At 42.8% G+C, this 19,800-nt stretch overlaps 3 protein-coding genes across 3 annotated transcripts; 2 read left to right on the top strand and 1 right to left on the bottom strand.

Moving 5' to 3' along the window:
* Nucleotides 1–3,357: 3,357 nt before the first annotated feature.
* LOC133968689 (protein shisa-like-2A) lies at nucleotides 3,358–6,384 on the top strand. The gene is made up of 3 exons (XM_062404865.1): nucleotides 3,358–3,643; nucleotides 4,070–4,206; nucleotides 4,400–6,384. The coding sequence occupies exons 1-3, from the start codon at nucleotides 3,462–3,464 to the stop codon at nucleotides 4,576–4,578; spliced, it is 498 nt and encodes a 165-aa protein (XP_062260849.1). The 5' UTR covers nucleotides 3,358–3,461; the 3' UTR covers nucleotides 4,579–6,384.
* Nucleotides 6,385–10,785: 4,401 nt separating this feature from the next.
* Nucleotides 10,786–14,259, top strand: LOC133967833 (uncharacterized). Its single transcript, XM_062403493.1, has 3 exons — nucleotides 10,786–10,900; nucleotides 12,379–12,562; nucleotides 12,735–14,259. The coding sequence occupies exons 2-3, from the start codon at nucleotides 12,400–12,402 to the stop codon at nucleotides 13,127–13,129; spliced, it is 558 nt and encodes a 185-aa protein (XP_062259477.1). The 5' UTR covers nucleotides 10,786–10,900; nucleotides 12,379–12,399; the 3' UTR covers nucleotides 13,130–14,259.
* On the bottom strand, nucleotides 14,167–16,342 carry LOC133967831 (transmembrane protein 125-like). Its single transcript, XM_062403492.1, has 2 exons — nucleotides 15,360–16,342; nucleotides 14,167–15,195 (listed from the first exon to the last, which is right to left on the bottom strand). Exon 2 carries the CDS (start codon nucleotides 15,162–15,164, stop codon nucleotides 14,460–14,462), a length of 705 nt encoding a protein of 234 aa, XP_062259476.1. The 5' UTR covers nucleotides 15,165–15,195; nucleotides 15,360–16,342; the 3' UTR covers nucleotides 14,167–14,459.
* Nucleotides 16,343–19,800: the final 3,458 nt, after the last annotated feature.

Genomic DNA, 19,800 nt, shown 5'->3' with positions numbered 1-19,800 from the left:
GCGCAGCCCTGGCGGAGACCAGCATCCACTGAGAACGAAACTGACTGGCTGCCGAGGACGCGAACACAGCTCTCGCTTTGGGAGAACAGGGATTGGATGGCCCTGAGGATAGACCCCCTTACCCCATACTCCCGCAGCACCTCCCACAGTTTCTCCCGGGGGACCCGGTCATACGCCTTCTCCAGATCCACAAAACACATGTAGACCGGATGGGCATACTCCCAGGCCCCCTCCAGGATCCTTGCGAGAGTGAAGAGCTGATCCGTAGTTTCTCCATGGCCTCTCCGAACTTCTCCCACACCCGCTGCTTAGCCTCCGACACGGCAGCAGCTGCTGCAGCAACCGAGTCAGGAGTCCTCCAGGATATCATATCCCGGAAGGCCTCCTTCTTCAATCGGACGGCTTCCCTGACCACCGCTGTCCACCACGGTGTCCGAGGGTTACCGCCCCTTGAGGAGCCTAAGACCCTGAGGCCACAGCTAGCCGCCGCAGCTTCAGCAATGGAGGCTTTGAACACCGCCCACTCCGGCTCAATGCCCCCAACCTCCACAGGAATGCCAGAAAAACTCCGCCGGAGGTGTGAGTTGAAGATACCTAGGACGGGGGCCTCCTCCAGACGTTCCCAGTTCACCCGCACTACTCGTTTGGGCTTACCAGGTCTATCCGGAAATTTCCCCCATTCCCTGATCCAACTCACAACCAGATGGTGGTCGGTTGACAGTTCCGCCCCTCTCTTTACCCGAGTGTCCAAAACATGCGGCCTCAGATCAGATGACACGATCACAAAATCGATCATTGATCTTCGGCCTAGGGTACTCTGGTACCAGGTACACTTATGAGCACCCTTATGTTCGAACATGGTGTTTGTTATGGATAATCCATGACTAGCACAGAAGTCCAATAACAAACGACCGCTCGGGTTCAGATCAGGGAGGCCGTTCCTCCCCACCACGCCTCTCCAGGTGTCTCCATCGTTGCCCACGTGGGCGTTGAAGTCACCCAGCAGAACTACGGAGTCCCCTACTGGAGCCCCATACAGGACTCCATTCAGGGTCTCCAAGAAGGCTGAGTACTCTGAGCTGCTGTTTGGTGCATACGCACAAACAACAGTCAGAGTTTTCCCCCCTACAACCCTTAGGCGCAGGGAGGCGACCCTCTCGTCTACCGGGGTAAACTCCAACACCGCGGCGCTCAGCCGGGGATTTATGAGTATCCCCACACCCGCCCGGCGCCTCACGCCCTTGGCAACTCTGGAGAAGAATAGATTCCAACCCTTATCCAGGAGTACGGTACCAGAGCTGAGACTGTGCGTGGAGGTAAGCCCCACCAGATCTAATTGATAGCGCTCCACCTCCCTCACAAGCTCCGGTTCCTTTCCCCACAGCGAGGTGACGTTCCACTTCCCCAGAGCCAGCTTCTGCCGCCCGGGTCTGGTCCGTCGAGACCCCTGACCTCCGCTGCCACCCATGTGGCTGCGCACCCGACCCCAACGGGTCTTCCCACAGGTGGTGGGCCCATGAGATGAAGAGAGGGGGGGTGCCACGTAGTTTGTTCGGGCTATGCCCGACCGGGCTCCGTGGCAAACCCGGCCACAAGGCGCTCCCAATCGAGCCCTCCGTCTGGGCCTCGCTCCAGACGGGGGCCCCGGGCTTCCTCCGGGCCGGGTCCCATCTCCTCTTTTTTCGATATTCATTGAGGCTTTTTGAACCATTCTTAGTCTGGCCCCTCACCTGAGACCACTCTGCCATGAGAGACCCTACCAGGAGCACAAGGCTCCAGACAACACAGCCCTCAGGTTCACAGGGACACGCAAACCTCTCCACCACGATAAGGTGACGGTTCCACCTCGAGCTGCGCTTCTCCAATCATTTGACATACCTCATGTGACACGACTCACTCTCCACAATTATCTATAGTACACATCAATCCCAATAGTCGTTCTATGTAAGATGAGAAAATTTCTCTTTGCTCGCCCCCGCTGCCGAGTCAGCATTGCTGCCAGTTGCGTCATCCCCTCCACCTCCCCGGCATTCACCTGTAGGTAGTATACATTTGCTCCCATCATGTCTGTGTACTCATCTGGGGGAGTGATGAGGTTGGAGACTAGATGCTAACACTAACATTTTCTACTGTTGTAATACACATTTGAATGTGAGTTTTCTGTCTGAACTCTAGTTATTATATCAAATAATTTATTATTGAAGACATGAACATGCATCAGTGTGATAAGAACAACGTTTTTGATCCTGCATGGGAAATTACAATTACAATGTAGGGGATAATCTTATGCACTGAGGAATTGGACCCTCACATATTATAATACTTGTTTAAGGGTGTAGCAGGGAGGGAAAATGTCAATCAAAGACCCACACAATCCTGAGAAGAGAGAAAGCATAAACACCTAAGTGGGTGTACTGTAGTATGAATGCTTTTGCTGCATTACATCTCATGATATTATCTGTGCAAGTTGTTTGAGGCATCCACATAATCAAGATTTGATCATAAACTGCACAACATGCCAACTTATTTATTTATTTGATTTAAAAAAATGGGCTGGAATAAGGGCTCACTTGTTTTCAGTGGTTGCTGAAAGAAAAATGGACGCACCTGCATGTTCCTGCACCGCACCACTGGGAAGGATCAAATCACATAAATCAAATTCTAATCTCGTCTCTGCTTTCATCATAATGGTCTAGACAAGAACTGCATACTAGCCTTTTTTCTACATTCCGCCCATAGGAATAAGAAAAACTGACAAAGTAAATCATGGTCCACCTTCATTATCACAGTGGGGGGGTCCTCCAGGTCAGAAAAAAATATCATTGACTGGACTGAAAGGACTGTAAATAGACATAATACTAAATTCATATCACACTTATCTTTTTTGTGCTGACTGGAACTGCTTCTCCTTGGTCAAATGATGATGTATATGAACATTTGTAATTACTATATGTTCATACATACTCATATATAGGAATTTACACACACACACACACACACACACACACACACACACACCTACACACACACACACACACACACACACACACATTAATAAATACTTGTAAATGTAAATAATATGTGTATATACCTCCCTCTCTCCCTCTGCATGTCTCCATATATATTTGTATAAACCTATACATAAATACATACATGTGAATATATAGAGACAGAGGGAGAGATTTGTATAGGTATAGCTCCTTACATATTCATATATACATACATATGGGTATATTCATATGGAGGTGGAGGGAGAGAGAGAGCGCCAGGCAGACTGAAAGTTTTCCTCCTCCGTCCGTGTACTGTGCGGCTCATTCACGCAGCGTATGTTGAGACACGCGGGTGGAAGTGCACTTCTCTCTGAGGATGTGATGATGGTGTGATCTGTTCTCCGCCTCAGTCCACGGACCCCGGTGTTTTTGGTTTTCGCTCTGTCTTTCTGTGTGTGTGTGAGAGTAACCATGAGCGCTGACTGCAGCAGTTACCACAGCACTGACGGTGCGTTCGTGGACAGCTTCTCCTGCCCCAAACCTGGAAACGCCGCTGCCGCTGTCTTCTGCTGCGGCTTCAATGATGTTAAATACTGCTGCGATGATCCCAACAGTTTCTTCCCTTATGAGTACGGATACATGTGGTGGCTGAGGTAAGAGACCTTTACTTTGGACAACAAAGTTTCTCGTTTCCTCTTTAATTGATTTCATGGTTTTTCTTTTTTGTTTTACTCATTTTGTCATTTAATGGGAGCTGCTGCAGTGGTAACTCATTCTGCTCTGATCAGTATAAGTTTAAGAATTTCCTGAAATTGCCGCTTTCTTTACTTTTTGTCTTCTTGGCTCTAGAAATTAAAACCTTCCTCTCGCTGATGTAAATCCCCTCATTTAGTTTTGTTTATTTCTATACCTGTGTGTGCATGTGTGAAGATGTAAACATCTGATTAGATTTGATCTTTCGTCTTTTTGTATTCTTTTATTTGTCAAGAAAACAATTTAAACCTCTCCTCTCCTCTCCTCTCCTCTCCTCTCCTCTCCTCTCCTCTCCTCTCCTCTCCTCTCCTCTCCTCTCTTCTCAGTATCGGAGCACTGGTTGGTCTGTCCATTGCAGCGGTGGTCCTCCTTGCCTTTCTCATCACGGTGTGTGTCCTCTGCTACCTCTTCATCGCCTCCAAACCCAGTCGTCTTGACAACGGCCTGCCCCTCAGGGTACCAGGTTAGTGTGAGTCTAGACTGTCTTAAGGTCACAATTAGAGTTGGACGAGGACCTCCGGAAAGTCCTGATTACAGAGCAATCTTTGCAACTAGCAGCATTTTCATGATTTAAATACCATTTTTCCTTTTTCGTTCAGGATGTAAGTGATTTCACAACTTTTACATTTGTGCTGTCATCCGCTTGCTTTCCAAAGGAGATGCCAGCGAGGGGTCCAGCCATTCGAGGGCGACCTGTTCTTCTGGTCCGCAGGGATTCAGGAAACACTTCTCAAGGAAGCTGGACTGTGAAAACCAGCCGCCGGACCCTGAGCGCCTGTTTCAGAGATGCTTCACAGCCACCGTCACCAGTGTGAAGGTGGAGAGTCAATCGTAGGTTCAGCCAGAGTCACTTGTTTCAAAATAATGGGACCAGCAGACCAGAGGTCAAGAGAGCCAGTTCATGTGGAAGCACATTTTGTTGCCAGGGAAGGACTGTGACCCTGGGTGATTGTGCGATTGAGCGGAGAAAATATTATCTTAGACTATAAAAATAACCACTATCGATTGCTGAGAACAACACAATCACACGCTAGGAAGGCTCTGAACTCTTAATGCCTCGGGTCATTGAATTTCTATCCTTCTCGTGGCCAAGGTGTTTCAGCACAATTGTCCGCTTATGAACGGAAAACAGTCATCCTGCATCTTCTTGGAGGAGAATGAATATAATTGGCTTCTTTAAAGCCAAAGATGGACTTGTCCAATGATTAAAGCAGATGCAAGGGCAACAAATGTGGAGGGGCGAGAGTTGTGCTCCGGCTTGCATTCAGGATGGACGGCTCCACGTGCGTCCGGGGTAGATGCGGGGGATAAACCAAGAACAAGAGCTGAGCCTGCAACAACTCCCTCTTTTGTTGCATACATTCTGCTCACAGGGACCCAGGGATTTGTGAAGAGGATCAACAGTGTGATGAGAACCTCATCACCGAAATTATTCATGTTTGTGTTCATCTGACATGGGATAACTTGTAAACCTCCATGTAATACGTGGTGGTGGAGGCTGGGGTGAATGATCGGGTCTATCTGACTCTGACACTGGATGATGATTGTGCCGGAGAACTACTTCCCCTTTATCTAGCACAAACCAAAACCGAGAAGAGTATCGTGGCTTAAAGGCTTCATCTAAATAGAGCACAACCTTAATTAATGTGATTTCATGTCAAAGTGGTTGCAGTGAAAAGGGTCTATTGTTGCTGAACAAATGTTACTGAGTTAACAAGTTTGCTGTCTGAACCATGGACTGTTGTGACACAATGTATATCAAGATGGTCACTGTGTCTCCACTTCCCCCAACTATCCAGAAATAAAGCTTGAATACCCTTGGATACAAACGCTGCCATCTTGCACATTTGGAGGCAGAGTCTGCGCAGTAGTGATCGGGGGATGGAGCCGTGGCAGCAATGGACCAATCATAAGTCAGTCGGGGTGCTTTGGCTTCAACCTTTGGGGAACTGGTCTAACCGGGGAGAGATTTATTCAAGTTTTTGACAACAAAATGACAGAACCAATTGTGGCTCACAATTGGTCATATGGGGCCACTGTGGCTGTGTCTCATGACATTCCGTTCATCAAGGTTACAGAACAAGGAAACCAAACTGTTTCTGTAATAGTTAAATTTGCAGTCTTGGAAGACACTGAAAATGTCTGTACAGTTAAAAGCCCAACATCTAAGACGTTTGTGACACTGTGGTCCAGCGTACTGAGAAGAGATTTTAACAGTGTTCCTGCACTTCCTTGAAAAAACAAACATCACCAACCAGCTTCTGCATTGCTGCTGCAGAATTGATAGCACAATGCATAGTAACGCATAAACATTCTGGTGGATATTTTTCATCTTCATATCAAAACACTAAGTGTCAGAAATGTCAGTATAATATTACATAATGTATAGAGAAAAAACAACAAGACAGCTGCGTTTCTGTGTCCCCACGAACACTCTGTGATTTCTCCCTACTGAAGAACTTGCAATTCAATTTCACTTGTGCATTTGTAAAAAAGGAAAATTTGCTGATTTAAATGTTGTATTCCCATTTCAGCAGTGTTAAATGTGCTTTAAAGATGAAAACTTTCAAGTACACCATAAAGGGCCTCATCTAAGAATATGTTCACAAGTGTGTATACAAGTTACCTTTACCTATAAAATACTACAAAACCTAAAACGGTTATATCTGTCAAATGTTTGGAGGGATGTTGACGATTCCAATTTCTGTACATGTGTGGACAAAGGTGTCCAGAGTCTCTAGCTGTACCCACCTTTCACAGAGGAAACCAAGACCGAGCCTTCAGTTTATATTCCACACAACGTCTCTTCATGGTGTGGTTTTTCAACTCATTCTAGGAATATAGAGATTGATTTATTCACAATTCTTGAAAGAGCATCAATGCATTTTTAATCAAAAGATTAAATCTTATTATGACGCAGAAATTTAGCCCTTTCAGTGATTGATACAATTTCCTGCATCTTCTTGGAGGAGAATGAATATAATTGGCTTCTTTAACGCCAAAGGTGGACTTGTGCAATGATAACAGCAGATGCAAGGGCAACAAATGATGGAGCAGCAACAAACAAGTTACACCTCAACTTGTGAGCTGCATTAAAGATTTGGATTTTGACGCACATGCTGCTCACACAAATAAAATCTAAAACTGAAATAGTGTTCGCTGCCAGAAGGAGCATCAGGAGACCAAGACATCTCAAACGGACGCATTTATTGACGCATTTACGCAAAGAGAAACTTAATTAAAGAGTAAACAAATTTAAATGCCTCCTCTAATCTGAAGCTGTTCTCTGAAAAGAGAGTATTTCAACCCAGGTATCATATAATATATCTTGCTTTCTTCTGTCCCAGAGGACAATGAAAGAAAGTCTTCTTTACAAGGCTGTGACGTCCTCCATTTAACGCTCTGGCGAACATCTGGTATGGTCAGTGCTACCTTGGTTGCTACAGTTACTGCTGATGGGTTTTGAGTGAAGCTGATGTGCCTGAACGGAGACACTAAAGATAAGAAGGAACAATGATCCATTATTTAAAGTAGGTGACATGTGATGACACCTTCTGTGCAAACATTGTGCAGCCTGAGCAAGAGAATACCGACTAAATGAAAAAGAGAATTGATTAACAACAAGAAAACTCTTAATGATGAAACTGCTCAAAAGATGTACCGCAATTATGTCTTAAATCAAGTCATTTGTGTTACCAAATAAGACAATACACAAATGTGTCTCAATGGGCTTTACAATCTGTAAAGGGTTAACCCCCCCGAAAAAACCTTCCCCCAGAATGGAGAGACACAGATATTCTTTGAGAGTATGTTCAGGTGCCATTAAAATCTCCATATGTCTGAGGGAACAAACGAACAGATGGTGGGAGAGATGCAGAGGTTTCCAGGAAGTTTAATCTTGTCTGCAGGAAAACGGATTCTGCCGTGCATATCAATACCTTGATTAAAGTTTTGCCAGACCAGTAGGAGAAATGTAACAGATACAGGCCTTTAGCTGAAGAGAAAAGGCAGCTAAGGGAGGGCACGAAGACGCATGTTTAAGTTTAATATAAAGGCCTCAGAGTCAGACACACGAGGTCATTCAGCCAGCATATGTATTTTCACTGTCCATATTCTGAAAGCAAAGAGGATAGGATGGAATAAAAGAGTAAGGAGCCGATCAGACAGGTACGAAGGGGCATGTCTGTTTAGGATTATGTGTTTTACAAAAAGCACTGTAAAGTCTGAGCTGTTCAGCTCGGTCACGATCCATAACGTATCCATAACACTTCTATATTTATTCTATACCATCTTTGCTCTGCCACCAGACTGTCTATTGTGCTTTCCAATCAATATTTGTATTTCTGAATACAATCTGCCTTTTGTCCTGTTTTTCCTGCCTGAAATCGGCCACTGTCAGACTCGCTGACTTCGCCTATTACCTGTCCCTGCCTGCTTTTCTTCTTTGAGGCTTCAAATCCATTAGAAATTTTAGTGATGCAGAAATGAGCGGACATGCTGTTATTAAATCGAGCCTTGATCACTCCAAAAGCCTTTTCACTGGTCTTACTAAGAAAAAAGCAGAACGACAGTCTGTATAAAATTCAGCTGCGAGGCTTAACTGTGAGTAAGAGATAAGATCACATCGTGCCTCTTTTATCGTTTTTTACGTTAGATCCCTGTAGGTTTTAGTATTGATTTAAAAATGGTATTGACTACTTTTCAGGCTCTTCATGGTCTGGCTCCAGGTTATATCTCTGATCCTCTACTCTCCTATTCACCCCTGCGAAGCTTTGCCACCATCAGGCAAGGGTCTGCTGTCATCATGGTCCCTAGACTCTCGAAAGAACTTGATGAAATAAGGCTGTTTGAGACGGTGTCCGCTTTTAGGTCTCTCCTTAAAATACACTTTTTTCCAACTGGATATGCCTGGTCTTTTATCTCTATTCTTATTATTGAACTTTTCCAGTTGAGTCCTGCTTATTCTTAGCTGTGACAGGACTTGGTCACATTTTTCCTCCAATGGCTTTAATGGCTTTGCTTTCTTGCATTGTTCTACGAGTGTCTCCACTGTTGCAGATGTGTTTGTGTGATCCGACTCAGCAGCTCCGATCATGCAGGATTTCTCCGTTCCTCCATTTCTTTAACGCCGTGATGCCGGTTGAAGAGTTTAAGAGAAAAGGATTAGATGGTTCAGTGAGACTTAGAGTCAGTCAGTTCAGAGCCGCTGCTGCTGTGAATTCCTAATCTTTCTCTGCAGAGAAACATTCAGCAGCATCGCTGGAACTCTTTTCCAACAGGGAAAAAAAAGGGACAACAGTGACGACAAACCTGCTTCGATTTTTGCACAATTTGTGAGACTCAGTTAAAGTCCCGACTATGAGAACAATGCATTAGGATTTTAATAAAAATTTAAACTGAGTCTGACAGCATTCATCTGCAAAGTGGGTGAGTCATGTTTGCCTGGAGTACAAGCACACTTGACTGTGGAACATCCATTAAAATCTATTGTACTTGAATGTAAGAGGAGAAGGGTTTTAAAAGGCCACTGTGGTAATGTGTTAGATGGGTGACAGGAAGAGTTAAATGGAACTGGTTGTGTGCAGAACATGCACGTTGTGTCTGTTTCTTTTTCTGAAGCCAAACACCTTGTAGGGAGACCAGTGAACATTTCCCAATAGGAGCTTTTCAAAACTACTCATTATGCAACAAACGTAACGTCTGAAAATGGAAGTCAATGAATTTTTTTGGAGCTAATATGATCAACATGTCTCAAAAGCCATTTCAAATCAGTCTCTAATCTCTTGCAATTTGCATTGATTTGGAGCTGATTTAGCAGGAAATTAAGGGATCATACACCAGTTAAGTAGAATTATGCACTTTTTCTTAATACTAAAAAGTCTTGTTAAATTTGCACAGCTCAAAATTGTATTTCAGCTTTCAAAAAGGAGGAAAGGGTTAGGGTTAGGGTCAAATTGCCCTAAGGATGTTGCCTCTGTGCACAGGAATTGTTTTCTCCTTCACTTCTTACAAAAAGATTGAAGAGAAATCCATTATGTAGCGTTAGCGTTTATCATATTTTAAGATGAGCTTGAGAAATGTAGGTCCACTATTAAGTGCTCACGGGTGGCAGCACTTTTCCTGGAGATAAAAAGTTTAATGTGTTTGAAGTGCTGATGATTATCCATCTCTCAGTGTCATAATTCTTGTCATATTCGTGTCATATTCTCTAAAGGCACATGACTTCCAGACCTCTCCCAGTTGAATGTCCATAAAGAGGGATCGGCTGAGAGCTGCTTGGAAGTGCATCGATAATAAATGACACTGGGGCCACCGGGAATCATACAATGGTTTTATTCAAACACCATCATTGAGCTGGTGATTTAAATGGAAAGTGCTTAAAAAAGGTATTTTTATGAGAGAAAAATGTGAAAGTATGGTCAGACAGAGTTTTGGTCTCAAATGTTGTTATTGTCAAGGAGTGAGTCATCATACATGACATCATATATTTAAAGCAAACAAACATATAACAATGAACTAGACATCACATTATATGATCTTTGAAGTGGGCTCCTTATAAATTATCACCAGAAGAAATAGTCTTCACAGTTTAAAATAAGCAGCAGAACCAAACAAGCCCCCATCCCCACCCCAACAAATAGAAAAAATGAGTTTCTGTCAGCTCAGTTAAGCCAGAGTTTTTCTTTTATTTTATATATTTTGTTACCACATCGATATTCTGTAAAATCTGATAAATAAACGGATGCCTTTGGCAGCATGGAGTGCTCATGCTTCACGTCTGATGTGATTACACTGCCACTATCTGGTCTCAGAGAACAGATGCAACATCTCATCATGCAGGCGCTCTCGAGTGCTTTGCAAATTTGTAATAACTTCCACTGACATCTCTTAGATAACTAAAATAATAATAATAATCTTCTTTTCTTTTTTTTTAACCCGCGATCTAAGTTACAAACGAGGAATAATGACAAACCCAATAAAGTCACTCATTAACATCTCAGTCTTAAAGGCATGTGCGAGGAGGGTGACATTATGGCTTGTCCTGCAACCTTTGCCCCAGCAGGTTGTTAATTTTTTTCAGCAGGAGTTGAAGAAAAAGACAAAACACCAGTCAGACGTCGAGGAGGGAAACACCATCTCTGTAGGACAACACACAGGTGAGCTGTTTTAGACGTTTTTTACTTGTTGCTGTGGATTGTGTGAAGTGACAACTTAGAGATACTACGATTTGCTCTGCAATGTGTGTGAAAGAGTTTCAGAAGTCAAATGACCTCAAGCACGGCCATTATCACACTACCACCTACTTCTTATATTAGCTGTGTGTGTTATTTAGAATAAAGACACAAAGTGTGGATATACTGTCTGACATTCCAATACAGGACGATCAACATAACATGTGTGAGTCTATGATTAAAGTTAACCAGTAAGCAGTCGAGGACTTTAGTTAAGAAAAGTTCATAAGGGCAACTCCTCAACATCATGTGACAGCTTCTGTGTAAAATACAGCTGATCACAAAGTTTATTTTTGTTTATGTCAAAGGGTTTGTGATCATGTACTTTCCTGTGGCAGACGAGAAGTCACTATTGGCTAGTTAGTGATATATATATCATAGTTCTATTACTTTTTTATGTGTTTAACCCCTTACTTATTATTTCTAATAAAACGGTAATCCCTTGATCTCAACATCTTATAATCTCATGTGGTGGAAGACGACGTATTCAGAGCCTTTACTCAAGTGAATTTAGAAAAAACAATATGCACCTGAAATAACAAAGGGATAAACACTCTACTCAATTTATTATATTAATAAAAACCTTAACAAATATCTTTTCTATCTTCTTCTCTGACTTATATTAAAGTTCAATCACGGCAAGCAATTTCTAGCGAATTCAGTTTTATTTGTGTAAAAATGAACACATACATGACCTCAAAGCACTTCACAGAGAAGGTCGACATTTTACAGACATATAGAGAAACCCAACAGTTTGATAAAGACACACTTGGCGACAGTGGAGAGAAAAAAACCTCTCGTCTAACCTGAGGAAAGATCGTTCAGAGGCAGATTAAGGGTGGTCGGCCATCTGCTTCGACTGGTGAGTTGGAAAGGAGAGAAACGTGGGAGAGAGAAGAACAAGTGGATACTTGCAGCAAGGGCAAGGCTCTGTCTGTGCTACTTGGCAGACAGAGAGGAAAAGCACTTACTATAGACATACAACAACCACAAGGTTCGGAAAGAGGAATGTTTGATGGGATGTAGAGATTGTGACACAAACCTGTTCCACAAGAGAGGAGGCTGGTAGCTGCCACTCTACTTCCAATTCTACGATATAACCATAAATAAGCCTATAGCACTGACCAAAGCCATGGACCAGTATAATATCAGAGCTTGTCACGATATTGTCCCGCTGCTTAGGCATCAACGGAGTCCGTGCAGAGGAAGCAAATAATATAATAGAAAGATATACATAACTAATGACAAATTTTCCTCCTCTCAATAATTGATGTTGAATGCTTCTCTTGTTATGAAGCAATTGCACTAAGAGATTGGAGACGAGCACACTTTTCATGATCCTCAATATGTACACACAATATATCCGTAAATAATATACTCTATTGATCAAATTATTTCTTTAGGGTTTGCCACAAGAAGGAGAGATGGGGGTGTGGAGCTGCAACATCGTTGTGTTGTTGTTTCTCTGTGGAGCTTCTGTCACTGAGGCCCGTCCCGCTTTTGTATCTGATGTGGAGCACAGAGGTCTTCAGAGGCGTCTTCTAGCAGAGGAGGATCCCACCAACAGCAACATTAATGGAACTCAGAGTAAGTGACAAAAGGAATGTTGATGGTAATTTTACCATCACCCCCACTGTTGCAGTCAGTGTGTCTGAGGAACTTTGAGCTCTATAACTCCTCATTTACAAGAAGCATTTTGGTGTCAACCTCTCTGTCCCGTCTTCGATGCAGTACATTCTTCTTCCTGCTGTTTTTCCAGAGGCAGTCGATCCAGATTGGGGCTCAAAGTCACTGGAGTGGTCCTATCTGGCTGCAGGCCTCGGCACGGTCCTCACCATCTCCCTCCTCATCGTGATGGCTGTCAAGCTTCGCCTCTTCCACCGCTTCATCGCCAGCTACAGACACTCCCTGCTCCACGAGGCCGATGGGGTCAGCCAGTACGGCCAGGACGATGTGTCTTACCCGAGCAACGTGCCGGGTAGAATGGGAATGGTCAGAGGGACTGCTGAGAGTGGGCAGGATGAAGATGATGACGGCTTCATCGAGGACAATTACATCCAGACCAGTGAGAGACACAGGGCGGAGAGAGAGAGAGTGGAGCAGGAGGAGGCGACAGAGGACAGCGACGATGATCTGCAGTTCACAATAGGGTGATGGGATAAAGGGAGACTAATTTCAGTCATGCACTACTTACTAATTATTGAAACACATTATAGACACACCTTTTGAAAAAACACTGTGCATAGAGAAATCTTGATTGTAAATTTGGAGCGATGGCACCCATCTATTCTATTGGCAGAACATAAAATAGTCTTAGCGATTTGTATTTAAATACCATATATTTCCTCTCTATGGAGGCCACCATGTTTTTTAACAGTAGCCCAGACCGTACCAACTAAACACCTTTTGAGTTTTTATCACAACTGAAAGCTGCCACAGGTTCTCTTTCATCTTTGGAAGGGGAGGGTGAGGTGAGAGGTATTAAGCTGCATCATACATCTTCACCACTAGATGTCACTACATTCTACACACTGAACCTTTAACTGTTGGACGCCAAAACAGATCAAAAATATAAACATGTCACAACAGAAAGGGAAAGTTTAAAGAAAAGAATAGATGGAAAAAAAAGAAAGAAAACAAATATGTGTCTCTGAATTCTGATTTATTTTTTATTTTCATTTCAAGAAAAATGTTACTGCTTTTCACTGAGTTCATTTGAGTGAGGATGATCTGCACACAGGATGTGCTGCAATCCGTTCTGCCTATATACTGTACAAGTTGCAGTTTGTTGAATTTGCTTTTTTCTCACAGATCTGTTAAGTCAAAAATGTTGCATGATGACACATTTGCACCCTGCAGTTCAAAGCTGTTCTTGCTCTGCTGATGATAAATCTTGATTCCACTTCTTGATTCGACAAGATTTGACATGTTCATATTTAGATTTTGATATTTTAAAAGAGGAGAGAAACATTTTGACATTATTTGAATGTTTGAATTGTGAAAGTGTGCAACATGTATAAGAGGTAGAAATGTCACTGTATTAATGTAAAGATAGAAAAGATATCGAAATTCATTAATAAATAAATTCTGATTGAAATTCCACCATTACTCATTTTAAAATGTAAGTTGCCAGTCTGGTTCTTTGAGTGTGTGATAAAGAAACTCACAAAACACAACTAACACAGTGATGCTTTGATTTGATGTAAACACTTACTGAATTTATTTTCAACCTCTGAGAATCTCAGACAATAAAAAAAAATTCTGAGTCATTGCTGACACTATAATCCTCAGTCGCCAGTTTGTTTTGATAATGGAAACAAAAGGAGTAGAACAAAGGAGCTCTGATGTCTTCAATGTGGTGCTGATAATCCTTCACATCTCTTTTGTAATGTCTATTTTCCTTGAACACACATTACATTTCATATTGTCTTCCTTTCCCAGACGAAAAAAACGTTTTCTGAATGTCTCTTCACATTAAGCTCATTCAGATCAGACTTGTCCTGCTGGAGGACGTCTCTCTCCTGACTTGGCTCGTCTGTCCCCCTGAGACATTGAACACCAGGGCGGCTCGACTCCCCAGCCTCCTGGCTCTGCTCATTCTCATCCTCCTCCTCCTCCTCTGCTCCCTTTGCTTCTTAAGGTAGATCATCACACCATAACCCACGACAGCCACTGCCATGACGATCCCAGCAGCCATCAGCACCAGCCCAGACACCAACATCTCCCTGCTGTCGTATACTCGGTTGCCAATCGTGGCCATGCAGAGAAGCACTGTCCCGCAGAGCATCACTGCTGACCCCACGGCAAGAATCAGCACCGGGTCAGCCCTCCCGCCGCTCTTCAAAAGGTCGATGCGTCGCCGGCTATGCACGCAGTTCATGTCCTGGATGGCAGAGCTGAGGAGCTGCTTGAGCAAAACAGCGAGGGCCAAGAGGCAGAGGGTGGTGCCCACCCCGAGTCTCCACTCTCCGGACAGGCTCTTGGTCGTGGAGAGGAGGCTTACACCGCCAAGGCCCAGCCCCATAATGAGGGCCACTGAGGCACAGTAGCACAGCAAGGAGCGGCGTGGCTCTGTGAACCACCACAGCTCCACCTGGTCTTCCAGGACACGTCTCTGCATCAAGGCGGGCTCCAGGTAGAGGCCCGCAGGCCGACGCACGGTGTGGTAGAATGCCTGCATCTCAGTCATGGCGGGTCAGCCGGCCCGAAAACACAGTGACCTGGTGAGATTATGCAGAATTTGTGTTGATGATCAGAGCACAACACAAAAAAAGAATTCAAACTTTGGTGCCAAATAGAATCATTTTTATAAAGGTCGTTCTTATGGTGACTTTTATGAGCTTAAACATCCTGTGCTCAGCTTCTCCGAAAACAATGAACTCACCTTATTGTTGGTAAAACAATCTTTGTGGAACGGTCTTGTAGTAAAAGTTTGTAAGATCCCACAGTTGCCTGGTATTGTTGTATCATTCTGCAGAAGAGCCTCTGTCCACTTTAAGTAAAAAATAATCCAGCTTAAAAAAAAAGCTTCAGTGATCCTGTCAGTGAAGACAATATCCTGATGTCAGGCTGAAGGCAGAAGAGCAGCAAGGACCCGACAGCACACAGGCAGGGGCTCCCGCAGTGTGATACCCACTTACATTGTCACATGGCTTTTGTGTTTGTAGCTTGTCCACATGTCTGTTCATCAAGCCTCCATCACCACAGTGAAAGATCAATAATCTGTGCCCTCCTCGCATTCCCGACCCCAGTGCCAGGCAGAACGGCGGACACCAAACAACCCCCCTCTGCTCTCATCACACAGGATCAGCATGTTGTGTGGTTTAAGTGGGAAAATGGACGGGTTCACAATAGCAACGTTGGATCATGGTTTGGACAGAGATTGGCGACATTGTCCAGCATGCCCCCGTGCAGACAATGGGCTGAACGATGAACACAATGACTGTGCTGCAGGAGGAGGCCGGTGGTGTGCTGTGCAGGGCTGAGTGATGTCAGTGTGCCCTGATAATGGTGTTTCTGTGATCCAAGGGGATAGCGTCATTCACACACTCAGCTGAGCCTCTTAGATTGGCCATGATGAGCGCTGCATCTCCTCAATGAAACGTTCACTGACCACGGCCCTCGGATCTGGTGTCTTCCAGTGATACGCCTCCCAACGCTCGAAATATTCCTTTAAAACATTTCTTGCCTTTAGTTTGACAGTAGATAGCTGTAAATAATGTATTTTGATCTGTTCAAGTTCAGAAAGCTGCAGACCCTGAAGAGAGGGAGTCGTGCTGTGCATACGTGGAAACAGACTGATAAAAACACATCTTGGGTGTCAATGACTCGGATGTCTTTCAGTTCTGATCAACTCTGCAGCATCTCGACAGACACTCAACTATTCAAACCTGTGACAGAGAGACAACTCTGAACCACACAGACACAGACAGCAACATTATCAGAAAGTATTCGCGAAAGAAAAGGAAAAGAGAACAAAGAGCTTCCCGACGAGCTGGACACACACAACAGGCGTCTGAGTTTCTGCACACTGACGGAGGAGTCTCAAAAGAAGACAACTCCGACTCCACAACCAGAGACAGTTTCCTCACAACACCTGTGTCTATCAAAGTCTTCCCTACATTAAAGTGCATCTCTGGGTGATCAGGTTCAAGGCTAAGAAACAAAAAGATGAAATGATTTTAAAATGAAAGAGAAGCCTCAAGTAAAGTTACATATTTAAAAGGTTGTTCATGAAACATTCCCCTCATGGCATTAAAATGATTTGAATATATCTCTACACCTTCCTTCCTTAAATTCATGATTGGGCTCTGTGAATAAAAAAATGTGTTTAGGAGCCTTTTCCAGCTAATGAGCCCCATCCACAAGTTGACAGGATTGATTTCTTAGGTTTGAAACACTGGCTGTCTGACTTGGCATTTGGTTATTGTAGTGTCAAGATTAATATTCAGTTATGGAGTTGACTTATTATTTCCCTCACAATATATCTTTAATCGTAAAAAAATGCTATTAACAATCACTAGGGGGACATGTTAACGTGTTTGAAAACTAGATTTTCACCTGAGGGGGACTTCAAGGCCTGTCAAAGCTTCAGCTGCAGATGAGATTTTCTTCTCTTGCCTACAGCTTAAAATCAAAGCCCGTGAGAAAAGAATCAGGTCTTTAAAAATACTCACGCTCCCTGTTCAGCACCAAACAGCAGGCTGCCATTAAGAGATAAGCTGGAACCACCGAATCGGAGCTGAAAATAGAACGGACACTGGACTTAAATTCACCTGGTGACCACAAACTTCACCGCAGCGGGGTCATCACCAAGTTGCTCTGTCTATGGGATAAGAACAATAAAAGAAATTCACATTTGATCGAGGGCAATTCTTTCCATTTTCACAGGAATGTGTTGATATTCAAAAAACTAATTCTGACTAACACTTTCATTGTGTGTTCAGCTTCAAACGTCATTTAAACTTTAAATACGTCACAAAAAATCAAACCAATAAACTTAAAATGTGGGTAAAGCCCTGTGATTGTAACAATTGCTGCATCCTAGATGTTGATGAGTGTGTGAGTGTGTGTGTGTGTGTGTGTGTGGAGCTCAGGCTGTATGTAAAAATAAAAACAACCATAAAAAACGATATTATCAGTGCGATAAGAACTACCTGAAATGACAGAAAAAAATGTTGACGTGTACTTTAACTTTTATTTAATCAATGTCCAATCTACTAACCTTGAGGAGGCAGGATTTATAACCTATACTGCAGCCATCCACCAGGTGGTAATCGAGCGCATTGGCTTCATTTTGGGGAGCTGTCATGTTGTGCATCCTGTGGGGTGGGGGGAATGGTCTTGTCATCAGAATCTCTGTTGAACACTGGGTTGTTCTTGTGGACAGACAGAGTCCACAGAAGCTTTCATGTAAACTGATAGTAAATAGCTCCATTTATATAACTTTTAAAAGTAAACTATAATACTATCCAAACTTTAGTCTTAAATTAATTAAGATTAAAGAAAAATGACTATAAAAAAACACATGTTCACACTGATGTTCAATGCTGGTCCAAGTGTCTTTTGCTTATTTTATCGTAAATCTTAATAATTCACTTACATGATGAATTGACGATGTGTCTCCATGGAAACCTCTCCATGAACCAACCAGTCTCTGCACTGAAAAGATGGACAGGGACATAAACTGCACCGTCTCCCCCTAGTGGACAGTATTACTCGGTGCACAATCCACTATTGGATCCACAGCCTATAAACATTTGAATGTCAGACACATAAGAACAAATTTTAACAAGTCTTATATTTCAAAATTAATTGAAGCAACTCGCCATGAAGTAAAAATGTACAGACTTATTTTATTTGGTACCTTTGGAATAGTTGATAAATGTGTATGTGTGTCTGTTTGTTAGTCTTATGGTAGAAAGGCCTGTCGCTTACCTGTTGCACTCTGGAAAAGAGTCCAGAATGCAACTTACTCTACTGGAAAAGCAGAGCAGGATGAATAGATTAACAGATGAATGAATATATGACTTATTATAAATTCTTATCAAATACGCAACTACTGGCTGCAATGATTCTGGCATGTTTTACAAAGCAAAGTCCACATGCCCGTTTTTTTCTTCTTTAACTATCACCTACGAAATTATCCTCCAGTCGGCCACAACATGAAAACTGCCAACTGCTTTGGATCAGTGTAATTTTCATGTAGTCAAACCATGAGGTGTGAAAATATTAGATTTTCAATCCCAGTATCGATAATTCACAGTGAGCTAGTTTAAAACATCCAACATGCTGAACGATGAAATTCTGACAGCATAGCTTCAAACTTCTTCATAAATTCAACTTTAGTCACTGAGTCAATTAAAATATACTGAGTATAGAGCCAGCACCTCATGTACACAAACTATATTCTTAAAAAACTGTGTATGAAATTGTTTTTTGCAAATCCAGCATTCTCTCCTCCCTCTCGATCTCTACATATAGATTTTTATTTTGAAAAATAAAAAGATTAGACCAACATCAATATTTCCGTTATGAACAAGATGTATTCATGTGCAAAATGTGGTGTTGTTACCACAGTTTGACCTATAGAGGGCAGCAGCATGCAGAGCTGGACAGCAGTCTGCAGGATGCAACATTGGATGCCTAAACAGCAATATGTCGTGTGCAAGATTTTAAGGTGAAGTTCAAGTACTAATTTATGATACTAATAGTTATGTTTTGTAAATTAGATACTTTAATATTTGAATACTGTGCAAGAATACCTTGATTAAATATTTCATTATAACTTATCTGAGTACACGTTATAGGAATAATGTACATGTTTTGTTTTTTTACAGATTTGGTCTTAAACTAAGAAACTGTGCTGTGAGTTTGTGTAGGAGAGACACAAATCTGCCTTGAGACCTAAAATATCATCTCTTATGGTGAGATTCACAGACTATTTTTAAAGATGGTTGGCATGCCAGCTTCCAAAAAGGTAACGCCAAGGTGTCTTGATCGCTCCCTGGTGGCTGGCTGCAGTATAGGTCATAAAGCCGCTTTCTCTCCATGTTACTGGATGGGTATCGGACCAAACCCAAAAAACTCTAAGCAATGTCAAACTAATTTTGCGTGAAGGTGGTTTCTATAATTTTAGGTAGTTCTCATCAGAGTGATATATAAGTGTACATTTTTTGGTAAGTTTGGTTTTAAATATGCTACTTATTTGATATTTTAAAGATTGGGTAAAACGTCATGATTATCAGCTGAGACTGACTCATGTATTAGTGTATAGGTGGGACCTCGCTACGGCCTTGATCACTACAGCACAGAATCTGGCTCCA

This window comes from Platichthys flesus, chromosome 14, assembly GCF_949316205.1.
Source record: "Platichthys flesus chromosome 14, fPlaFle2.1, whole genome shotgun sequence".
Taxonomy (NCBI): Eukaryota; Metazoa; Chordata; class Actinopteri; order Pleuronectiformes; family Pleuronectidae; genus Platichthys; species Platichthys flesus.
The sequence above is the reverse complement of the archived record's forward strand: the minus strand, read 5'-3'. Positions and strand labels throughout refer to the sequence as shown.

Bases quoted from the DNA above. Each gene is read 5' to 3' on its own strand.
- LOC133968689 (XM_062404865.1), top strand. From the start codon at position 3,462: ATGAGCGCTGACTGCAGCAGTTACCACAGCACTGACGGTGCGTTCGTG. The intron at 3,644-4,069 runs GTAAGAGACCTT...CTCTCTTCTCAG, and splicing joins GGATACATGTGGTGGCTGAG to TATCGGAGCACTGGTTGGTC. The intron at 4,207-4,399 runs GTTAGTGTGAGT...TGCTTTCCAAAG, and splicing joins CCTGCCCCTCAGGGTACCAG to GAGATGCCAGCGAGGGGTCC.
- LOC133967833 (XM_062403493.1), top strand. From the start codon at position 12,400: ATGGGGGTGTGGAGCTGCAACATCGTTGTGTTGTTGTTTCTCTGTGGA. The intron at 12,563-12,734 runs GTAAGTGACAAA...CTGTTTTTCCAG, and splicing joins CAACATTAATGGAACTCAGA to AGGCAGTCGATCCAGATTGG.
- LOC133967831 (XM_062403492.1), bottom strand. From the start codon at position 15,164: ATGACTGAGATGCAGGCATTCTACCACACCGTGCGTCGGCCTGCGGGC.